At 40.1% G+C, this 17,462-nt stretch overlaps 1 protein-coding gene across 2 annotated transcripts; it reads left to right on the top strand.

Moving 5' to 3' along the window:
* Nucleotides 1–556: 556 nt before the first annotated feature.
* On the top strand, nucleotides 557–17,122 carry naf1 (nuclear assembly factor 1 homolog (S. cerevisiae)). 2 transcript variants are annotated; one of them, XM_063882743.1, is made up of 10 exons: nucleotides 557–633; nucleotides 789–890; nucleotides 2,003–2,220; nucleotides 10,902–11,049; nucleotides 12,860–12,953; nucleotides 13,888–13,970; nucleotides 14,070–14,230; nucleotides 14,410–14,461; nucleotides 14,846–14,933; nucleotides 15,351–17,122. In XM_063882743.1, exons 3-10 carry the CDS (start codon nucleotides 2,003–2,005, stop codon nucleotides 15,737–15,739), a joined length of 1,233 nt encoding a protein of 410 aa, XP_063738813.1. In that variant the 5' UTR covers nucleotides 557–633; nucleotides 789–890; the 3' UTR covers nucleotides 15,740–17,122. The 2 variants fall into 2 exon arrangements, with proteins under 2 accessions (XP_063738813.1, XP_063738812.1); XM_063882742.1 differs by lacking the exons at nucleotides 557–633; nucleotides 789–890 and adding an exon at nucleotides 970–1,235.
* Nucleotides 17,123–17,462: the final 340 nt, after the last annotated feature.

Raw genomic sequence — 17,462 nt, 5'->3', positions numbered from 1 at the left:
TTTATTGTTTGTATATTCTTAGGGATGGAGCGTTACTATTACTAAACTATAAAATACTATATTCCGTTACAAATACTACATGTTAAATATATATACTGTATATATATGGAAGTAATGTAACCTGATTACATTCCGTTACTTTTGAATAACCTAACATTAAATGCAAAGCAAACAAAGAAAAGGGAAATTAAATATAAACTACATATGTTTTACTTAAGTGCATGATGTAAGACAACACAACGTGACCCTAGAAAAGAAGAATCCAAGATATTTGCTAACAACAATGTGTCCTCTTATATTATAGGCTAGGCTTACAGAATAGAATAATTAACAAATGCTGTTTTAGTGGGCATACATTGTTTATAGATATGATTGTATTTATTGCAAACAATCTTTGAATTTAAATTCATTTTCAATTTGTGTGTTTTATTTACAAACACTTCTGCCAGATTCTTTCGCTCTGCATAACAGCCGTGCGCACACCCGGAAAAACACAACCCCACGTGTTGTGGATGGAGACGGTTCAGCTGTGGCAAGCTCACAGAGAGCAACATCTAGCACCGGAACCCAAGAGTGTTGCCTTCAGAATAAAAAGTAGGAACAACACTTTTCGTGATTTACAATCATAAGAAGGTAAATATCAGAATGGTTTCAACAGATAATGATTTAAATTAAAACCTAGTTATGAGTTTGCAGTTATGTGATTCATGCATTTTAATAACATGACAAACTAGTGGTGTTATTGTCAGGACTTTAACGCAATCTTGTATTGTACTAATATTTTGAAGGTTTGAGCGGAAGTAGTTTTGTTCGTGTTAGAGGACTTTACACTGGTAGGAGTCACATGAGGTACTTCGTAGTTCACGACCAGGAGCAACAGCAACATACAGGTATTACTTTTTACAAACTCTTTGTTACTCTGCTCATTGTCGCTGAAAAGGAGTCTGTTTGGCATAATACCTTCTTGCCGCTTTGGGGGTCCAGCACACTTCGTCACCTAAATTCAACGCATTTAGCCACTGTTAGCTCGTTAGCGAACGTTACTTGGCTAACTGACTCGAGCGTGGAGCTAAATTAGCTAAACATTAATGATAGTGTGTCCATACTATCATTTCACTCTTTGACTACTTTTTCTAGGTTCGTATTTGAAGTAATTGTTAAGCTGACATGCGTTAGTTTTTAATAAAAGGACAACACTGGTCATGTTTACCTGTTAACACGTGTGCTATGGGATGGTAAGGGATCCCTCTAATCACATTATTTCACAGTGTATATTGTCAGGCTTGGACAGTGTAGGTGAACGTCACTAATGTGTCACCCTTTTAATCAGTCACTTGCTTCATGTTTAAACGTTAATGTGCGATTAAAAAGTGTTGGAGAAGTACTCATATCCTTTACTTAAGTAAAAGTACAAATAATATCTTCTTTAAGTACTCCTTAAAAAAAAGTACTCATTCTGTACTATGCCCCATTTCAGAATAATACAAAGTGCAGAAGTATAATCAGCTAAATGTGCTTCAAGTATTAAAAGTCAAAGTAGTCATTATGTAGGATGGGTCTTTTTCACAGCAATATATTATTATGGCTATTTCTATTATCCTGTTTTTACATGTAAGAGCCTTTTAGTAGTGTAGTTGGTCAATGTGAAGCAATTTAGGCAGTTAAGTACTGTTTAGGTCAGTAGTACAGGACTGCATGTATGTGTTTTATTATTTACAAAGTAGCTAGTGACTGTTATGATAAATATAATGGAGTAAAAAGTACGATATTTGCCTTTGAAATGTAGCAGATTAGAAGTTTAAAGTAGCATTCAGTGGAAATACTCACATTACTCAAAATAGTAGTTAAGTACAATACTTGAGTAAATATCCTTAGTTACTTTCCAACACTGATGATAAATTTGTTTCGGATGAAGATATGTTAATTTACCAAATGATTAACTGTCTTAGAGATTCTTTTATACCAACTGCCTTCATCGATTCCTAACATTTCTGTTTTTCAGATGGAGGAAAAAATACCAGAGGAGAATGGAGGGACGCTGCCAGCACATGTGGAGAAGGAAGAGGAGATGGAGGTTACCGTGACACCGCAACTAGAAGATCCCATCGTAACCCCCGGCAACTCAGACATATCAAACACAGAGGTACAGATGGAGGAAACGACAGCAACACTTTCCTTACGGAGTGTGTTCAAGACCGAGGAGTCAGGCGATTCAGACAGGTAAACACACACACACACACACACACAGGTATGGGTGGTTTACAAGGACATTTGACCCATACCAGCCCAGCAGTGGTTTATTTTTATTTTTTTAATTCCTGTCTACTTAGAATTCAAATATTGTCAAAGAATCCAAAGAAAAGAAAATCTAACATTTGACTGGATTATGAGGACGGGGTGGGAGGAGGCGTTTCCTAGCACAATGGTGACTTATGAGGACCTCCCTTGTTTATTGGGACGTAACCCATACACACACATAATCAGGAAAAACCCTTGTTTGTGAGGACCACGCTGGCTTAACTGGACATTGGCAGATATTATATTAATATTCCTGATGGCTGATCAACTTGGGCACAAGGAGAGTGAAGCAAGCTGGACCGGGTACCTCAGTCATAGTGATGCACCGATGTGAAGATTGTGTCCGATACCGATAACCAATATTAATATTGCTGTTGTGGCCGATACCGATATTTACCAATGTCGATATCTCTGTATAGAAAACACTTTTTTGGATAATCAAATAAAGAGCTATTTTCCAAAACACTTTTTTTTTTGCTTTTGTAATTTATTTTCAGAAATGACTGATATTTTGAAACAATTTAAGACCAAAACATGTTAATTAAAAATATTTGTTTATATAAAAATACATTTTTACAAAGGACACAAGTGTGTCCTAAACTGACACTATAAATAAGCCAACCCTGAGTATTCTCAATAAACATCTAACTCACTTGAGACCAGGTCACTGTATTCTGTGAACATTGTACAACAGTTCAAAACTTTAACGTACAGTAGTAGGCCTTAAATGGCCAAAGCCAAAAGTATTGATATATATATATATAAGCATTGATAAGGTAAAATGTGAAAATGGAGCCAGAATAAACTGGACTGAACAGACACTGGCTTTTACAGTCTTCTACAGTAACTGCCCAGTACTTTAGCGTTAGGGTTAGGCCTAACCCTTGGCCTTCCCAGGCTTTGGCAGCAGATGAATGTTGTACCTAGCAAACAGGAGCATTTCTGCTCTCTCTGTACCGATCCTATTTCTCTTTTCGCTGACAACATTTGAAGCGGCAGATAATAGACGTTCACTATCCACGCTAGTGCAAGGAGTGGACAGGTACTTGCGTGCTACTGGGGTGAGGGCAGGGAAGCGGGTCATGTTTCTTTGCCAGTACTGCAGCGGGCTCACGTTTCTGGGGATGGTGGGCTCACTCAGGTAACCATGCACCTAAAAGAAATATAGACCAGTCAAGTGTATACATATACATCTCTGGCAAATCATCAGGAAATTATTATTCAACATTTGCATTCATGACACCAAATGAAATAAAATAACTGTTCATTCAATTATCATTTTTTCTTGTGAGGCCAAAACTCTGAATTCAGAAAACTGTACAGGTCCCAGTATATGTAGGCCTAGTCATTTCAATGTAGTAGCCAATTGATAAGATTGTTTCACCATCTATCCACTGGAGAGAGCACCTACCCCATCATTGGTCTGCCCAGTAGACCCTTTACAGGCCTATCACTGAATTTTAGAAAAGACAGACTATTGAGATGCACCCATTACACTATCTCATAACGGAGAAAAGACAGACTATTGAGATGCACCCATGTTAGCCGTGGTGTGCACCAGCAATCCTACAAGTTCAATAATAACTATGGACCGCAGTTTTTCATGAGATTTGACTGTCAATAAATGATCTGATCACACAAAGAAATGTGAAATACCTAATTTGAATACAAGACTATTAAAAGATTATCTGATTCAAATAGTATATTAACCTAGTAGCCTACCTGCACACTCGTTAGACCTGTTCATCCTGCTCCTTTTCCTCCAGAATTTCATCGAACATGTCCAGGAACGAATGCCCTTCACTTGGCGTACACATTCTCTTTTCTTCTGGCTCAGCGTCTTCTGCGTCTGGTGTAGGCTCATCTGTGGCACTGGCGCTGGTCGTCGCTGACGCTGTCATGTTGTTCACTTCTTTCTCTAGCTTGTTTTTTGCCACTTGCTTGAAGTCTGCGTCAAAGTAGCGATGTTTGTATCTGGGATTGTTGCCAAGTAGTAGAGTTGCTCGGAGAAAGTGGTTTCGAATCTTGTGCTCAGCGACCTCAATCACCTCGCTGAATCCTTCGTCTTCCACTGCTGAAAACGGTTGGTCATCAACAGCGATCATCTTTGTTGTTGCCATGCTCAATGCCTTTTGCTTCAGGTGCTTCTTGTGGAAATTCTTGGTCTTTTCCAGTGCTTGTTCTATGGGGTTACCGACTGGTGTAGCTGCCGTAGCTTTCTTCCGCTGCTTGTTAGCATTGGCTAGTTTCTCATATTCTTTGTAGGCTTCAGGATGCTTGTTTTTTAAGTGGGTCATCAAATTGGTCGTATTGAACAATTTGACACGCACTGCCCCTCGCATCACCCGGCCCTCACAATCATTGCATACAGCATAGTGAGGATCCTCTTCATACATTTTGGAGAACGACCAAACAGACGACATCGCTGCTCCCTCACCAAAGGCAAAGTCAAACTGACTTTTTTTGTTGCCTCCAGCACATACTTCGACACATCATGTGACGTGTAAATGTATGCGCTCGTGCAAAAACAAACATCCCCGCCCCGCACTCACATCAAAGCCTACACACACTTCAAATACACAGGAATAGTTATCGGCCTGTTCACATCGGCCCTATTTTGACACCGGAACGATACCGATGTGTAAAAAAATTATATTATATTATATATGATATATCGGCGGTCGATATATCGTGCACCACTATGATAAACCCATTGAAAACGTATACTATAATACTACAATATGGATCCGTATTAAAGGTAGAGGCAAATTTATCTAAAAACATTGAACATATACTGAGTAAAGTCCCTTTCACTGGCAGCGCTATATCTGCTTCCTCCCCAAGTGGAACACATGCAGCACAGTAGTATTGCCTGTGATATAGCAGACTTTCCCTGCAATTCTCAAAGAGTTCCTTTCTCCATTGCAAGAAGAAGCTTTGAGATTTCTGCAACTTCTATAGTTGACTCCGGCAGACAATACAATTCTCTGTGGACCCGTATATCGTGGCCCAAAAAGTTGGCAAGTTGGTCCAGCTCATTATTCTTGAGGTTGAGGATTTGGGACAATGTTGCAATGTGCTTGCGAAGATGTGTAGACCTCAGATTTTCAGGATTTTTTGCACCACACATACGTGCAAATAGTCTCATGCAGTCCTGTCCTCTGTAGTAGCTCGTGTAGGGGCACTGTGGCCGTCCAAATAGGAAGGGATTATCCTTGTGCACATTACATGTGTCCCTCTTCTCTGCAAGGACCGTTACTGCACTAACAACTTCAGGGTTTAATAAAACAGCAACTTTCCTCCCTCTTTTGCCCATGATTTCCACCCTGCTGAAGTGTCTGGCTAGCTTTTGTTCAAACGGTGACAGGCTAGCAGCTAGGTCACCATGAAGCTCAGTTTGGTCTCTTTTCTTGAAGGACTGAAGTGTCATTTTTGAGACTTTTCCTGCACAGCGTTTATTAAAGAGGATTGTTTGAGCAAGTGTCACCCTAGCAAGTTCTGCGTACGCATGAGGAGACTGATGCTCTTTCAGGTTTTCAAAGGCGCCAGCCAATTTCTCCTACAGGTACTTGTGCAAAAGTTGAACATCCTCTGTGAATGGTATGGTGGATGGTTTATTGAACTTTGACTTGCTCAAAGTAGCCAGTGCAGTGTGTGAGACTTGTCCTGCCCATTCTTTTGTGCAGAGTTTTGTGAATCGTTCCACTGCTTTAATCAAAAAAGAAAGCTTTATATTAAACCAAAAGAATCTATTACTGTATGTCACAATGCAGCACAAACATTTCAAAGTCAGTTAAAATGGTATAAAAGACAATGAACATACCAGTGATGAATTCATCTTGAGAAAGCAGGATTTGTGCCATGATCTTGAACACAGTAAAAGCACATTGAAATGAAAAGTTAGCAAGTTGTGCTGGTGCTTTTGTTTTAGTTTAACATAAATAACTACACTAAACATTGACAACAAAAACTGCATTTGAGTGACATAAATACCAACATTTGCATGTGTAACCAAGCCATCTGAAAGGGGTGAAAGATCCACTGCAATCCACACAGTTGTCCAAATCATTGAGCTGCACAAGCAAGTATATGGTGGCACTGAAAAACCAATAATAAATGACTGTTAAAAAAAGAAATCATACACATTTTAAACAAAATTGGAAATGTGGAATAAATAGATTTAACCATAGACTACACTAGAATATATGGATTAAGCACATGTCCATAATGTTAAACTAACATTAAATCTTAAAAAATATCAAAATTGAAAAACAAATATATCTTGAATAAATAGAATATAATATTCACTTCAAAGGTGATGGATAACTGTAACAACATAGAGCCAAAAAATGACTGACTGATGTGACTTTTAGAGAAGATTTCATTAAATTCATGACTTTCAAGGGGTAGAAAAGTATTTGATATTCCATGAGTTTTGCAGAACCTCTATGATCATGGAAACCTTTAATATAATCTCTAATATAATACATAACCAACTTGTGCATCCCAATATGTGAAGGAATGTATAAGGGGCTTTGTCAGAAAAGGTGTCCTCATAATTCAGGTGTGTCAGGTGAACATCTGACACACAGCCCAGTTTGCTGCCTGATCAACATGTAGGTGGGGGAGGGGACTGGTGAGAAAAGGTTTCCTCATAATTCAGGTGTGTCAGGTGAACATCTAACACACACAAATGTTGTTCTGGTCCTCGCAGGACACTGTGTCCTCACAGTCCTGTGCTGTGTCAGGTACTTAACAACATTCAACAGTGTCCTGGATTCCTGAGCACTGTCATTTCCTCAAACACAACAGAATTATGATTGGATGTTAAAGCATGACATCACAAGAATATAGTCAACTTACAGAGTCATCCTTTGATATTTCAGGACTGGAACTGACCCCTGTCATTTGGTCATCATTTCCACCCGTGGCTTCCTGTGTATGAGTCAATGACAGGAACAAATATGAGATTACTTTGAGCAGAAACAATTCTCTTTCATTCCACAAACCGTGGGTTTTGACACTGGCTATGTTTATTGCAGAAATGTCAGTCAATAGTCAGCAGAGTAGAAGGAAGACCGGAATAATGAGCCTATAATAAAGACTTAAGGATGAAAAGCATTTCTAATATATTGAAGCAAGTAACTGTGATGGCACAAAGCGCGACTTGCCTTTTCTGGTGCTGGTTCACTTTCATTGACCTTCAGGTCACATAGTGCTTCACAGGGTGCCTGCATTGGAGGAAATGTAGTGTTGTCTCATCATGCTATCACTTAGTGGTCATTAAAAAGAAGACAGGAAAAATTAGTCATGTGCACGTTCCTACAATGACCCAGCTGACCATCTACTCCACCTAATGCTGTGAACCTGTTCAATATTCATTAATTAAATATCAATCTCAAGGTAATACTGTTGTACTGCACATCAGTATGGTTGTGCTTCAGTTGTAGGCATGCCAAAAGTGAAAAAGTTAAGAGAAAATGAGAACCTAAACTCACCATTGAGTGCCACTGCCAAGAGGAATCAGCCTTATTTAAATGTTATCTCCTCTCCTGGAAAAATTTCCCTGACAGCAAATAGGCACAAATGTGGCCTCCCGTTGACCATTATTCTTTTGACTTTGCAGTTATGATGTACATGATCACCATTCACTAGTCATCCCAGTGTTCCGTTTTGTTTTGAAGCATTTATGCTGTGAGATAAATAGACCACAAAAAAACTTGGCTTGGGGTTACATACTTAAAAGTGATACTGCAGTCACACGACTGCTGCTGAAAGTTGCTAGTAGTTAAGTAGCTATTGAGTAGAGAGCTTGGTCTTGATTGGGAGATTAGTTGCTACTTGTCAAGAGAGAGGTCAGAGTTGGCAACCACAGAGAGCCGGATGGCATGCTTCTGCTAGAGATGCAAGTCGGTGGAAATTATTGGCTAATTCTTATCACATGACATGTGGTGCGCCTGCTCCATTCGAAAAAGTTGAGATTTTTTCACTCTGTGCGGCACGAACAGGCGCGTCGCACCGCCTGTACCCCGCCTCGGAGTCGGCTTTCACAAATGCAAATATGTAACCACATGCCAACCCATAAATAAAAAAACTGACAACTTCTCTCCAGACAAGTAATACTCTTTTTTGGTCATTTTGGTAAATAACCAAGCAGGATACTTACCAATACTTCTTCCCATTCCACATGAAATCAAATGCATATTTGTTGTTTTTGTCATCCGCCCCTTCACTCCGAGAGAAAACTCCACGGTACTCCACCACAAAACTTTTTGGTTCATGGTACTCTCTTGTAAACACACCTCTCCCTGAAGAAAAGAAAAGAAACATCAACATGAGCTCGAGTAACCACTCTCATGTGTGGCTCTATTTTCAAAGAGATATTAAATAAATAGTTTAAATGAAAGTTTAATCATTATCTACTCACCCTCATGTGGAGGTGTTGTGTGTGAATGTGGGGTAGGGGAGTGGCTAAGGTCACATCCCTGGGACAGTGTGTATTGAGGATGAGGGTGGATGAGCTTCGATAAACTATTCATCTTCTTTAATTTAAATCAATTACTCTCAGTATTAATAGCCTTTCTGATTTTTTTAACTAACTATTAGGAATTAACTTATATTAATTCCTCACTTTTACACCGGGCTAAAATTTTAAGGTGACTACACTAGGAGAAACAAACAATATGCTGGATCGAAAAACTTGCCTAATAAGCTTTCCCTCTAGGAAGGCTTTATCCTGTCCTTGAACAATATGTTCCAGCGCATCTTGGTCAGGAGTCTTTCTCCTCCTCCTCCTCTCAGTCGTGTTTGCTGTAATAATGTCCAGATAATAACATAACATTTCAAACAAGCTTTAGTAAATGCCGTGTCACATTTGGCATTCCTTTTAACACTGAAACTGTTGAGTGAGCTATATGTCATGGCCAAGTCAATTCAGACATTCTCTCTCAACATTAAACATGTTTCTCTAGGTACTTGAATCAGGTCAACTGGACTTCGCTTTTGATGAAGCATTTAACCTGGACAAATGAGTCCTTTGCCGGTCAGAGCCGTCAATCTACTCAAGGGATTACAGTAACCAAGATGGCTCCGACCGGCAAAGGACTCTGTGTGGTTGAGTTGTATCATCTGTATAAACAGTCATTTTTAATAAACCATCTGTACACTTATGAATTGGGCAATGCCTCGTTTTGTATGTTAAGACCCTCATTATACTACGGGGAAAGTTTCATGTTGTGTCGAGCCTTCTGAGTCTTTTAAAAGTAGCGATTTTGACGCGACAGTTGAAAGTGCCCCTAGCTTCCCATTCAAAAGGCAATTGGACCCGAAAACGTATACGCTCAATCTCAAAAATGGCGTTCCCAGCGTAATTATGCTTTTAATGGAATGTTTGACTCCGGTACATTCACAAAAAGACCCTAGGTCCATTCTGGCGCTTGTTTTCCTTTACCACAATGTCTACTTCCACATCAGTCATTCGCTGAATGTTTGATAATCAGAAAATAACATGTCATTTCTTCATTTACCTCCACGTCGCTCACTGTCCCCCCTCCTCGCTGCAGCTTGATCCGACGTGAACTTCAGCTGAACCGATGTTACTTTAAAGACGTTTCTCACCACGACGCTTCACCTCACAAACAACATACGTTCGAAAAGCTTAATTTATCTACACATGTCTGGGATGTACAGTTAATCAATTACTCGACGGGGACGCGCTGGTGGTTCAGATATTTTGTTTGGGTGAGCGAGGTACAGAGTGAATGGAGAGAGAGACTTTGAAAATCATTAAAGAGAGCGAGCGCCGATCAGATGAACAAAACAAGTGAATTAGAGAAATGGACCGGGCCAGAGGCGCTGAGTCTGGGCTACATTACCCGTGGTTCGGCCGGCTTGGTTTTGAATTTTAAGGCCCGTTGAGCAAACCCGACGCGATTTCAAAGCTTTTCCCATTCGGAAAATATCTTAACTTGTATGCTTTTATTCAGTCTTTAGCTGAGGTGGCAGTTTGTAGTTAGCCTATTTCACCAAAAAGATGGCAGTTACTGTTGATATTTATGTTTGTCAGCTTGGTAGAAGAGAATGAAATGCAGCAAATTTACAATAAACAAACTAAAACTAGTAATCAAACAATTGTTCCTTACCTCTTTTTCTTCTTTCTCATTAAATCCCCGTAATGATCGAGTAGATCACTGAGTAGAACGTCACTGAAGCGCTCAGCTGATTAATTGTGCTCATTTTGTGTGTGGGGTGGCGGGAAATTGTGTATGAACCCAAGTGGGGCGAAGAAAAGTCTGTGTGACTTTGTGTGTGAAACACAAAAATGTCATGTCTCCGTACTTAGGGGAGAAAAAGTGCGGGAAGCTTAATGGCGGCCTCCTGAATGCTTCTACACTCTTTGAATTATGGGATTCATAATCCCCTGGTATCCCGCCAATGTGAGAACGTAGTCTGATAAAATGTCCCCATAAGCCGGAATACCAACGCACACACACACACACACACACATCAGTTGGAGAAAATGCTGGTTATTAGTGTATTTGAGCTGCTTGTAAGGGAATGGAAATGATGAACTCCCTCTGATGCTCTTCCTTTCCCCTCCCCAGTGACAGCTCTTCATCCTCCTCCTCTTCTTCCTCCTCCTCCTCCTCGTCATCCTCTTCTCCATCTGCACCTGTTTTGGCGGATGAAGACGATGACGAGGGTTTCAGCCAACCAGCGCCCATCAGAACCAGAGATGAAGTCCTGCTGGAGGTCAGTCTGTGGTTGTGTGTTTATAGTTTTAGACTTCCCGTTCCTCGTTTTCAGTTGGTTGTGTTTACAGTGAATCGTAGTGGAACAGCTTGGCCTGCATAAAGTATTAAAGGAATGAGTCCTCAAAACCCAGAAATTAGTAAGCATTTTACCACTTCTGGTTTCCTCGTTCCAAAGTCAACATTTGTGATTTTGGTTAGAGGCCTGAAATAGTGTCTGTGGTTGATACAAACAAAATATTTTTCCACATCTCACATGCGGTTTCAACGTGTCAACTTGTAATTCAATTTTCAATTTTACAGTTTTATATTATCTTTAATATGAAACTCAACGTACCAGGACGATCCTAATAATGATCTTTCTCAGCCCTGGAACCGTAACAGTTTTGTGAGGAAAAATGAATAATATTAATAATCATTATATATCTTAAAGGTGAGACAATAAGTCGACTAAGGGCCTGCAGTGACGATTGGTACGCTAGAAAAATCTTGATGGACGGCAGCCCGAGTAAATACCCCCCTGGTAGATGTCTGAAGCTTCAATGTGTCAGAACCAGGCGTTGTTTATACGTTTCTTAATGAGACTAGAACGCGTCATTAGGCGGTGGTTATCCGAAGCCAGGGGATATTTTCCATTTGTAGCCTAATGTGAGTTATTAACTTCTGGCTTGTGCATTCATGTTGAAAACCGAAAAGTCTACTTGCCAGCACGGTGAACCCGGAAAAATAGAGTAAACCAAGGTTTGATGTTAGAAATGTATAGTACGGGTCCCTGGCACATAGAAACAGCCTGGTGCATCAGTTTGCACATACTACTTTAAAGCACGTGTGTCTCTGTAGTTGGCATAAAAAGGTGGAATTGTTTGACGAGCGATTTAAAGGCTGATGTGAACATTTTTAAGTTTAAGAAAATGTATAAAGAAAAAGTAATCAGAAAAGAAATAAAGTAGACTTTTGATTGTGATGTGGTTTTGTGTTTCTGTAGGTATTTGTAAGCAACTGTGACTGACAGAATATTTGCTTTGTTTTATGGTTATTTGATTTTTTATGATTTGATTTTTATAAGGGGCAGGTTAAATAAGATTTTCTCCTCCCTGCTCCTTTCCACCATGTGTTATAAAATGTGTGTTAAGTGTACATGTTTTGTTTTAAAATAACTGCCATGTGTGGAATAAACAAATAAATAATGTTGAGCAATTTGCAAAATGAGTATAAGTTGTATTAATTAGCATTAGTTGGCATTATAGCCAATATGTGGACAATAGTTTAAAATGGCTTGGCCTATTTTGGAATAATTTGGAGTGGTTTCGGGTTTTTTTGAGGATGCTGGATCCATTTCTGACACTAATTCTTGATGAAAATGATAACCTCTACTGTGGACAATGTTATTTTCAAATAAATAAGCAATCAGTCCAATTCAAATGAGTCCACTAAAACTACAAAAAGGATCAAATTCATCAAAATCAGCCCACCGAGAATACACTAATGGCAACTTTCTGCAATTTAGGATCCTGATAATGAAATGTCAGAAATGGATTCAGCACTCTCAATAACTCCAAAATTGTCCAAATCTGCCAAGCCATTCAGCCATCTAATGCTAATTGATTCTTACTAACGAAAGTTATGGTAATTGAGCAAATTGCCCTACGTGTGCAAGTCAGCATCTGGCAGTTTCTATGTGCTGGGGACCTGAACTATACATTTCTATCCTAAAACTTTGGTGAACTCAACATTTCCAGGTTATTGGGGATATTGTGTCAACAAACGTACCTTCCTACCAGAGCAAAAGCTGACATTGTGTCTGTGTGCAGGAGCTGCCAGCAGTGGAGGAGGTGTTGGTGTCCTTACCGGAAGATGCCGAGCTGCAGCCTGTAGGCACAGTTTCCAGTATTCTGCAGCAACTTGGTAAGTATGGACACACGCTGAGGTCACACTGCAACACAAACTGTGTGATTTCTAAAGAGGTGGGAAAACTCAGCTCTTCTGATGAAGATAATACTGGGGTTGTGGTCAAATCTTTTTATTCTGCTTAGGAAGGTTCCTACGGGTTTGAAGTACCAAAGTGGCAGCCATGATGAGGTCTGTTTGGATTCTGTAGGATGGGAAAGGAGCTTAAATGCTTCCTTAAATATCTCCTTTTACATAATATACACTTACATCCTTTAAAAAAGAAAGGGAGATACTCCTTTCCCACAATGGAGCAATGTTTGGTCATTAAGTTGTAGTTCATCCCCACTCGTGTTTTCGAAACAAATTAACAAACAAACAAGGACAACACCTCCCCCATGCCTCCCTTCCCAAAATCACACACACATTATTTTTTTATCTATCATGTTTGAATTTTTGATATGCACAATAGTTTGTGTGGAGATGTAACAAACTATCATACTCAAATAGTTTGATTCTATCATACTTCAGGATTCATGTTGATTAATACGAGTTAACACGCTTTTTTTCACTCTCCTTTCTTGATTTGAATGGATGTCTTTAAAAATACTTTTCACTGTTGTCCATGTTTATAAAAGGATAATAACGCACGGGGTGAAATAGCTAGAAGTTCCATGTACAGTAAAATGTGGTTTCCCCGCGAAAGACAATCATCAAATACATGCTTCGTTGGATCGTAATTACGTTGCCTAGTGTACGTGCAGTTGAATTCTCCATGCACCTCAGGGGTCTTTTCCTAAGTCCTGATGACTCATCTTTTCCTAAAACCCATGTCATTTTCACTGAGGTTGGGGAAAAGCAGTTATAAAAGGACATAAGACCGTTTTTTGTTTTTTTTTATGAAACCTTGAAGTGGAGTTTTGTGATGTTCATCTCTGCCCTGTCTCTGCAGTGATAATCCAGTCTCTGAAGGACACACCCCCTCTGACTGACGACAGTGTCATCTTCACTTCTGATAGGCTGGCTGTTGGCAAGGTGTGTGTCTGTGTGTGTGTGTCTCTCTTTACCTCTGACCAGGGGTGTGTGATGTCATCAGTGTGTTTCTGCATGCTCATGTTCTGTTCCTGTGTTTAGGTGTTCGAGGTGTTTGGCCCTGTCTCCAGCCCGCTGTACATCCTGCGTTTCAGCTCTGAGGAGCAGATAAAAAGCAAGGGCCTGACCCAGGGACTGACTCTGTATTACACACCTTCCATCAAAGAATACGCAAAGTACATCCTCACTCAACAGCTCCAAGTGTAAGTTGCTCTTTAAAGTCCAGACTTTCAGAAGGCTGAGGTGATGTTAGGGAAAGGCCTGAAATCTAATTACCATCGTATCATCCTTGTTTTTTTTTTAAGAAGCCATCACTTTTGATACGTTGAAGTGAAGTTTGCTCCTCACCAAACCTAACTTGCATTAAATGTTTTTGCTTAAGCTTTAAGGGATCTGATGCATCATGGAAGAACGACCAGGAACCACCAGCAGAGGTAAGCACACACACTGTTTAAACATCAGTGTGTGATCAACTCAAGCTACAGTTAGCCTCTACTGTACTCGGAAACAGGTGCAGAAACTACACTGGCTTCAAATATTAACAATTAGCATTGGCTACATACTGGACAATACAAATATTTGTTTGTTCATTTAGCACGTCACTAGGATCATTTCCTTTGTTATATTTGCACAAATCAGACTACATATAAATGCTGAAACATGTTTATCAGCTAATAACATTCCCTCATATCGTGTGGGGACTGTCCTGCGTTTCAGAAGTCATAAAACAGGTCAAATCAGTTGAAACGGTTAAACTCCTGTTAACAAGTGAAGTTAATCCGTAGTTTCCACTCTGCTCTCCTCGGTTCTCTTCTCAGGCTTTAGATTACAGTGATGACGAGAAGGAACAAGAAGCGAAGAGGAAAGGGAAGAACGCCCGGAAGAAGAGGCCCAATAACCAACCAGGTAGCTGCACACAGTCACTGATGTTGGGATGCTTTTGGTGCTGATTTAAAGGAAAGGTTGAAAGGATCATTTATAGCAAACAGCCTTTATTGCTTAGACCATTATGCTCCTGGTAGAATATCAAATAGAATATAAAAGGTGTTAGCTTGGTTAGCCTAGCTCACTCCTGGTCCAGCTGGTAGACGCCATGGACGACAGCTGCTGTACTGAACAATATCCCCACACTTGCCTCTCTTTCTCTGGGTCTATCTCTCTCTTAGGCCATAAAGCTCCAGTTATAAAGACGAAAAGAATGACAGTTGTGCACTAAAATGACGCGTACCTCATGGGAGCTGGGGAAATGTTAATCCCTCACGTAGAATTTGATTGACATCCATCTATCACAACTCTTTTTACAACTTCTTCTTTCCTCTCCAGATAATCCTGCCCATGTTGCCCAGAACCCCTTGCAGCAGCATCAGCCGCAGCATCAGCAGCCACAGAACGTCAGGGGTTTCCCACCAAGACATGCAGGGGCTCCCCTCAGGCATCACAACCCGAGGAATAAACAGCCAGCGTTCAGCCACACAGCCCCTCCACACACACCCAGACACACACACTTGCCCCCCATGTACCTCCCCCCTCCCTGTCCTTACCCTCCTCATCCACTTCCTCATCCTCACTTCTTTCCCCCACCCAACTTCCCCATGTACCCTCCTCCTCCCCCACCTCACTCTTTCTTCAATCCGTCTTTCTCCTCTCCTCGCTGGCCTCCACATTTCTCTGACCTCCCTCCTCCCCCGCCGCCTCCTCCTCCTCCTCAGTGATGCCTACCTCACCCTCTGTACATGTAGACTGTAGACCCCCGTTCATTCAGCTGTGCAATCAGTGATATTAAACCTACAGATGCTCGGCAATATACTGTTATAGATATATAGGTCCTAATCGAAATCGTATTTTTGTTTATCTTTAAGTGACTTTCTCTCTTTGTCAAATCCCCCCCCCCCCCTCATTCACACATGCTTACTGAAACCTACTCACCTTAAACACCAGACACTGAAGAGGCTGAAGCTTTGTGCAAGTGTCATGACGGCAGCACGCTTGATTCCATTTCCCCACACACACAGATGTTTTCTATTCTAACCAAACGGGAAGCTGGGAGTCATGGTCAGGGGTTTCCTGGTTCTATATGATTTATATTTTTAATTATCCAGCAGGAAAAGATGTGTGAAAATAACCTCTCCATCTTACACCTGTATCGTTACATCATGAGAAATGAACTGGCCAAAGTTTGTAACTGATGTGCCCAGCATGGCTCCGGCATTAGAGAACATTCCTCCTGGGCTGCATTCCAAATCTCATACTGCCTCTGTGTGCTCAGGTGTCCGTACAGAGTGTGTACGCAGGAAGCAGACACACTGCAAACTCACCACATGCTTCACATCAACCTTTCCTTTTTGGCATTCTGAGTTTCAAATTTTTTGGTGGTATGGGTATTTGAAGGCACCCCTGATCTCACACTGACAGATGTGTAGCGGCCTCTCATGAAACATGTGTAAGGCTCATTCAGGGGTCAGCTACTTTGCACCGGCATATTTAAAGAAAACTTATTTCCCATTCGTGTTTTTTGTCAAATTTCACTTCGGCAGAATTACGTGCACTCTAAGCAGATTGTGAAAGCCTGACTGTGTGTGAGGCTCATATACACACTGTACACTCTGTGCTACGTTAATTCATTTGTTTTTAGTTCATTTGTAAAAAAGAAATTAAGGAGCACCTCGATAATGGCTGAAATAACACACAGCTAGATTGAAGTTGAGTTTAAGACGTACATGAAATGTCTAAAGATGATTTATGATATACTGTATATAACAGTTATAGACTGGAAGAAGGATGAAGGTTTTAAGATGATTTGTTTAAATAATCAACTCATTTGTTCTGTTAGGATGTCACATGTCATATTTTATATGTACTATATTTTTTTGCAGCCGAATGCTCTGTCAGTGTTGACACTTTTCCACTTTTCACGAGCTGCGTCAATGGAAATAAATGTCTGAGAGCATCCTGTGTGTAAGCCTGTTGTGTAACGCTGCTGTTCCCCAACAGGATGTTTCTACACAGTAACACTGGAACATGTCACTGATAATTATATATTACATCAGTTCCATTTAAATGCTGAGGCATGAAGCAAGGACTGTAGACAGACACCACCATCAGATTAAATTAGAATGAAATCATTGATCTGGACAAACACTGAGTTTGAAGTCTTTTCAGGGTGATCCTTAGAATTACATGAAATTATATCATATCACATCATATATGTATTTTATTTTGAAAGGGGAACTTGATTTTCTTATGATGAACACTTCTCATTGTGACATTTGTATGAACAATATGAGCAATCAAATCAAACACTTATACAGCATATCACCAAATGTTAAGTTAAAAAGAAAAATTATCTCAACAATATATTCTCAATTTGTTTTATTTTCACATATTACATAAAGGTACTTTAAACAAGAAAACACACTTGCTAAAAATGAACAAGTC

This window comes from Eleginops maclovinus, chromosome 5 (assembly GCF_036324505.1).
Source record: "Eleginops maclovinus isolate JMC-PN-2008 ecotype Puerto Natales chromosome 5, JC_Emac_rtc_rv5, whole genome shotgun sequence".
Taxonomy (NCBI): domain Eukaryota; kingdom Metazoa; phylum Chordata; class Actinopteri; order Perciformes; family Eleginopidae; genus Eleginops; species Eleginops maclovinus.
This window is presented reverse-complemented; position numbering and strand designations above follow the sequence as displayed.